This window comes from Monodelphis domestica, chromosome 5 (assembly GCF_027887165.1).
Source record: "Monodelphis domestica isolate mMonDom1 chromosome 5, mMonDom1.pri, whole genome shotgun sequence".
Lineage (NCBI taxonomy): Eukaryota > Metazoa > Chordata > Mammalia > Didelphimorphia > Didelphidae > Monodelphis > Monodelphis domestica.
In genome coordinates this window covers 27,930,369-27,936,178 of record NC_077231.1, presented here as the reverse complement: position 1 = coordinate 27,936,178, position 5,810 = coordinate 27,930,369, and the positions used below count along the sequence as shown (strand labels likewise).

At 35.8% G+C, this 5,810-nt stretch overlaps 1 protein-coding gene across 1 annotated transcript; it reads left to right on the top strand.

Moving 5' to 3' along the window:
- Positions 1-2,244: 2,244 nt before the first annotated feature.
- Positions 2,245-3,525, top strand: LOC100616767 (olfactory receptor 6C4-like). The gene is made up of 2 exons (XM_056800616.1): positions 2,245-2,263; positions 2,579-3,525. The coding sequence occupies exons 1-2, from the start codon at positions 2,245-2,247 to the stop codon at positions 3,523-3,525; spliced, it is 966 nt and encodes a 321-aa protein (XP_056656594.1).
- Positions 3,526-5,810: the final 2,285 nt, after the last annotated feature.

Genomic DNA, 5,810 nt, shown 5'->3' with positions numbered 1-5,810 from the left:
GTTTATGGTTTGTTTCCTAAGCTGCTGATGAACATTCATTAGCATCTTCTTCATAGGCTCCCCAGAGTATATGGTTTTTGTTTTTTTCACTTGAATGATCCCCAGTGCCTGCCCTAAACATAACTGATAAAACCTGAGATGTTGGTTAGTGCAGAACCTGCCAAGGAGCCTACAGGCTGCTTGCCCAGGTCAATACTGTCATTCCTTCTAGAACATGCTATATAGAAATATTCTAACCCATAGCATTCCCTTTCTTTTGCTCTAAATGGGCCTATATCCCACTTAGTTAGGGCTGGCTGGAAGTTCAATTTTGAATCAACTCTAAATTCAGAGATGGTACGCATATCTACCCAGTAGTTTGATATTATGGGAATAGGTAAGATTTTAATTATTACTCATGACTAAACTCTATGAATGTCTGATTTTCCAGGAATGAAGGTGACAAGACATTTTAAGGATCTCAGAGAAAGCATGAACTTGAGATAGCACATTGTTCACCAGGTTTGATTCACCTGTCAAGATATTTAAGATTAGCAAGCTCAGTAAACCTATCTGGAATTGTCAGGAATGTGTGTCTCTAGATACCTTCTCCAGCAGCATCTCTTTCTGTACTTGTAGAGTAAGAAATCTATGTGGATGTGAATTCTGGAAGGAAATACTCTCTTGACAATTAGTCATACAGGTCATATGGGTCCAGATATGAAGCAAACAGGAGGCACTGATTTGTCCCTTAAATACTCTCTTGTATATGCTTACAATATTCAACTGGTGGGAATCATCAAAATTTTATTTTCCAACGATAACTACAGAGAAATGTGGGGTGGGTGAGAGAGGGGCCAATATGGTTTGGAGATATTTGGGGATCAGAAAAAGACCAAAAGCTTTTAGAACACCTTTCCCAAGACCCCATTAGTCTTCCAGGAAAGGAGATTATGTCCATGTTTTTTTTTCCCAACTCTGAAGGAGCATGTTTATGTCCAAGGGATTTTTTTATAAATCTACACATCCTGGAATAAAAGGAAACAAAAAAAATTAGAGGAATAGGGTGGGGGAGAGTGAGGAGCAGGTATATTCAGAGGCTGCAACATTTCTCAGATATCAGTAAGGGGAATTAAATTGGCCATAAAAGCCAATTCTAAAATCTTTCTCTGTTTCTCCTTGAAAGATTCCCTCTCATTCAATATCACAATCATTTAGCAAGGCAGAACCAGAGGGAAGTTACCAAGAGGGAGATTTCTATTTCATATAGAAAAGGAGAACTATTTGGAACACTGAAAAGTTAACTGACTTGCCTAGGGTCACATAGATAGTATGTGCAAGAGGGAAGTTTTTAATCCAGACTTTCTTTACTAAGACCAACTTACTATTCCTTATTTCATTTATCTAAGACTAAAAGTTGCAGAGAAAGTATTGGTCTAAATAGAGGAACAGAGTTCTTCAATGGATCTCCCAATACCAACAAAATGGCAGGTTTGGTCAATAAAATGAATAAAATAACAAAAATATCATCATAACAATTAAAGCTCTACATAAAATAATTGACAGCCTAAGGAGAGTGTAGCTTCTTTCTCATTAAAAATTTTGATAGAAATTGGATTACCTTTTGTTAGAGGTGTCAAAGAATAAGTGCCTATTCAGTCATGGGTTGAACTAGAGGTCTCTTGATACACCTTTCAACTCTTGAGTTCTATAGAAATTGCATTAAACTGAGAAAGAAACAGTTATGGATGCTAAGTACACTACATCAACTTAGCTATGTGCTAAGTACTGTCCTAAGTCCTGGGGAGTCAAAGAAACACAAAAACACAGACCTTTCTTCTAAAGCAGCTAACATTTTAGGAGATAAATATGCAAAAATCTATGTTTGTTTAAGGTTTATAAAGTATAAATATGAGGTTATGGGAGATAAGTGGTAATTAAGCCCCAAATATCCACAAAAACTATCCTAAAGAATAGAATCCCAAAGTTTTAGGATGCCCAAGTGCTGAAATCCTTTAACATAAAGATATGTGAGATTGCCACTGAATTCTCTCTGCAAGCAAGCTGGAGGAACATAGGAGATAACTGTGGCCTCCAATCTTTCCTCACAACCTGCCTTTGAGTAGTTCTTGCCTTTAGTTCTTAGAGAAGGGAAGCCAAAGAGCTGGACTGATAAAAAATGACAAGTGTAGAGTAGGAATGAACCATAGAACTCAGAGAGAAAAGGGTAGAAAAAGAGAAGCAGATGAAGGAATTAAAACAGACATGACTGCCAGGAACCAAGGTAACATGGGTGAATTAAGAATGGAAGCAGGATAAATGAATAAAAATATGAAATGTGCAACCAGCAAATAACAAATCCTATGAAAAAAGGGACAGAGAGATTCATGGAGAGAAGGAATATATGGCAGCTTTACAGAGACCTTCAGGACAAACTCTCCAATCCAGAACTTAAAGAAAGGAAAGGAAAGGGGGCTCTATGAAGAGCAGATCGCAGCCTACTAGATGAAAGGAACATTCATGAATTACTGCCATTGGATCTCACAGCGAGACACCTTCCTTTCCTATCCTTACTCCTAATAGATCTTTTCACTTTCAGATGCAGCCCAAGTCACAGTGAAAAATCTCACTACACTGACTGACTTCATTCTGCTGGGTCTAACGGATGCCCCTGAGCTCCAGGTTGTACTCTTCCTCTTTCTCTTTCTCACTTATATGTTGAGTATCTTTGGAAACCTGACCATCATCACCCTTACTCTGATGGACTCTCACCTTCAGACCCCCATGTATTTCTTCCTCCGGAATTTTTCCATCTTGGAAATTTTCTTCACATCAGTTTTTACTCCTAGACTGCTATACAGCATCTCAACAGGGAGCAAAACAATTAGTTTCCTTCTTTGCTTCTCTCAGTACTTTTTTGCCATATTTCTAGGGGCTACAGAGTTCTACCTCCTGGCTGCCATGTCCTATGATCGCTATGTTGCCATCTGCAAGCCCCTACATTACACAACCATCATGAGTAGCAAAGTATGCATGCTGCTCGTTCTGTGCTCGTGGTTGACTGGGTTCTTCATTTCTCTATCTGCAGTCCTAATGGCAAATGGCCTGAACTTTTGCTCATCTAATATCATAAATCATTATTATTGTGATACAACTCCTCTTCTAAAGCTCTCCTGCTCAGATACTAGCCTCACAGAACTCGTTGATTCTCTTTTAGCTGTTTTAACACTTTTGATAACCCTAGTCTTTGTGTTGCTCTCTTACGCAAATATCATCTCCACTATTCTCAGGTTTCCTTCTGCCCAGCAAAGGAAAAAGGCCTTTTCCACCTGTTCCTCCCACATGATTGTCATCTCCCTCTCTTATGGAAGCTGCATCTTCATGTATATCAAGCCTTCAGCAAAGGATGATGTCTCCTTCAACAAGGGAGTTGCTGTGCTCAATACCTCTATAAGTCCTTTACTGAATCCTTTCATTTACACCCTAAGGAACAAACAAGTGATACAAGCCTTCAAGGATCTAGTCCAAAAGATTATGAGCCACTGATGAAATAAAAAATTCATGCCTGCCTGGAAAACTAGGGGGAAAGAGGGCTGGGCAGAGATATTGCATGAAAGCAGCTGAAGTACCAATTCTGTCTCTGCCTAAGACAGACTCAAGGGGTATTGATGAACAAGATAGAATATATTTTGAGTAAGTTAACCAGGTTATGGAGGGGATGAGGATCTAGTCTTTTGAGAACAGCTCCAAATGATCAAAGGTATGCCATCCTAATTAAATTACCAAAAAAAATATTTTATTGAACTAGAAAAAAATAATAGCAAAATTCACTTGGAAAAGGAAAAAATGAACAATATCAAAAGAATTATCAAAAAATGTCAAGGAAGGGGGTCTAGCAGTACTAGATTTTAAACTGTATTATAAGCAGTAATTATCAAAACTATCTGGTACTAGCTAAGAAATAGAAAGGTAGATTAGTAGAAAAGGATAGGCATAAAATAAACAATAATAAAAGATAGTAACTTTGTATTTGACAAAAGCACAGATTCAATTTTGGGGGATAAAAATCACTATTTGATAAAAATTGTTGGAGCAAATGGAAAGTAGTTTGACAGAAACTAGGAAGAGAATAGTATCTTACAGCATTCACTAAAATAAGAGTAAAATGGATATGTGATTTAGGCATAAAAGGAAATATCATAAGAAAATTAGGATAGGGAATATATTACCTATGGAAAGGAAAGCAATTGATGAGTCAACAAGTGATCAAGAGCATTGTGAGATGTAAAATAAATAATGTTAAGTAGATTAAGTTAAAAGTTTTTGTACAAATAAAAAAATCTTGCCAATATTAGAAGGAAAGCAGAAAATTAGGCAAAATCTTATAGACAGCCTCTTGGATAGAGGTCTCATATCTAAACTAAATAGAGAATTGTGTCAGATTTCTAAGAATAAGAATTTTTTTCTTCCAGTTGACAAATGGGCAAAAGCTATGAATAGATAATTTTTGGATAAATAAATAAAAATAATATAGAGGTACATGAAAAGTTACTCTAAATCACTATTGATTAGAAAAATGCAAACCAAAACAATTCAGAGATATCTCACACCCATTCGGTTAGCTTTTAGCTAATTTTATGACAAATGTTAGAGGGGATGTGGAAAAATGGGGATACTAATATGTAATTGGTGGATCTGTGAACTAATCCAACTATTTTGGAGAAATCTTGAATTATATTCAAAGAGATATAAAATTATGTATGCCCTTGGATCCAGAAATATCATTGTTTGGTTTGTTTCCCAATCAAGGAAAAAGGGAAAGATTCTTTATATTTCAAAATATCTATAGCAGCTCTGTAATGGTAAAGAACTGAAAATTGAAGGAATGTCCATCAGTTGATGAATGGCTAAACAGATTGTTGCATATGATTGTGACAGAATACTACTGTGCCATAATTAGCTATAAGCAAGCTTATATATATTTTTTTTAATTTAGAAAGAATTGAATGGGACAATGAACAGTGAAATGCATAGAACCAAAATAACATTATACACAGATATAGAATTAATAGTTGAAGAATTACTTGTAGATGTTACCTCCAAAGAACAAAATGAAAATGGAAACATTATATATATATACACACATATATATATATGTATATATACATATCTATCTCCCAGATATGATTCAGGGAGGGAGGAGAGAGACTGAGATGTTTGTAAATAAATTCTATTAATATAAAAAAAGAAAAGGAAAGAAAAATCTCAACACACCCATGGTCTCAATTATCATTTCTCCACAAATGATTTCTACTTCTACATTTTCAGTCTCTTTTTCTTGTGGTCCTTGGCTTTAAGTAAAACACAAGTTTTGTCATGACCTTCTGCCTGGAAATCCTTCAAGTATAGGTGAGAAAAAAAGGACTTTTTTTCTGGCAATTCAGGACCATCATAGCTTATTTCTAAGAGAATGACTTCCAAATTAAGTAGCCATTAAATGAAGGCTGGGGTGGGTAAAAACAATTCATGAAGATTTTCTCTGACATTGTGAAAGAGTTTTGATATGTAATGTGTAATGTAATGTAATATGATCAATAAAGGTATTACATGCTCCAATAAAATAATGACCTATATTTATACTCTAATAGAGTATAAGTTCCATGAGAACAAGGACTATTCAAAATATTTAGTACAGTACCTTTCATAAAATAAAAACACAATAAATGTTTGCTATCTTGTCAAGGTCTCTAGGGGCCCACCCTGTCCATCCTTCAGGGGTCCTTGACTAGATGTGACAGCCAAGGTGTCAATCAGTGATGGGAAGACAGTTG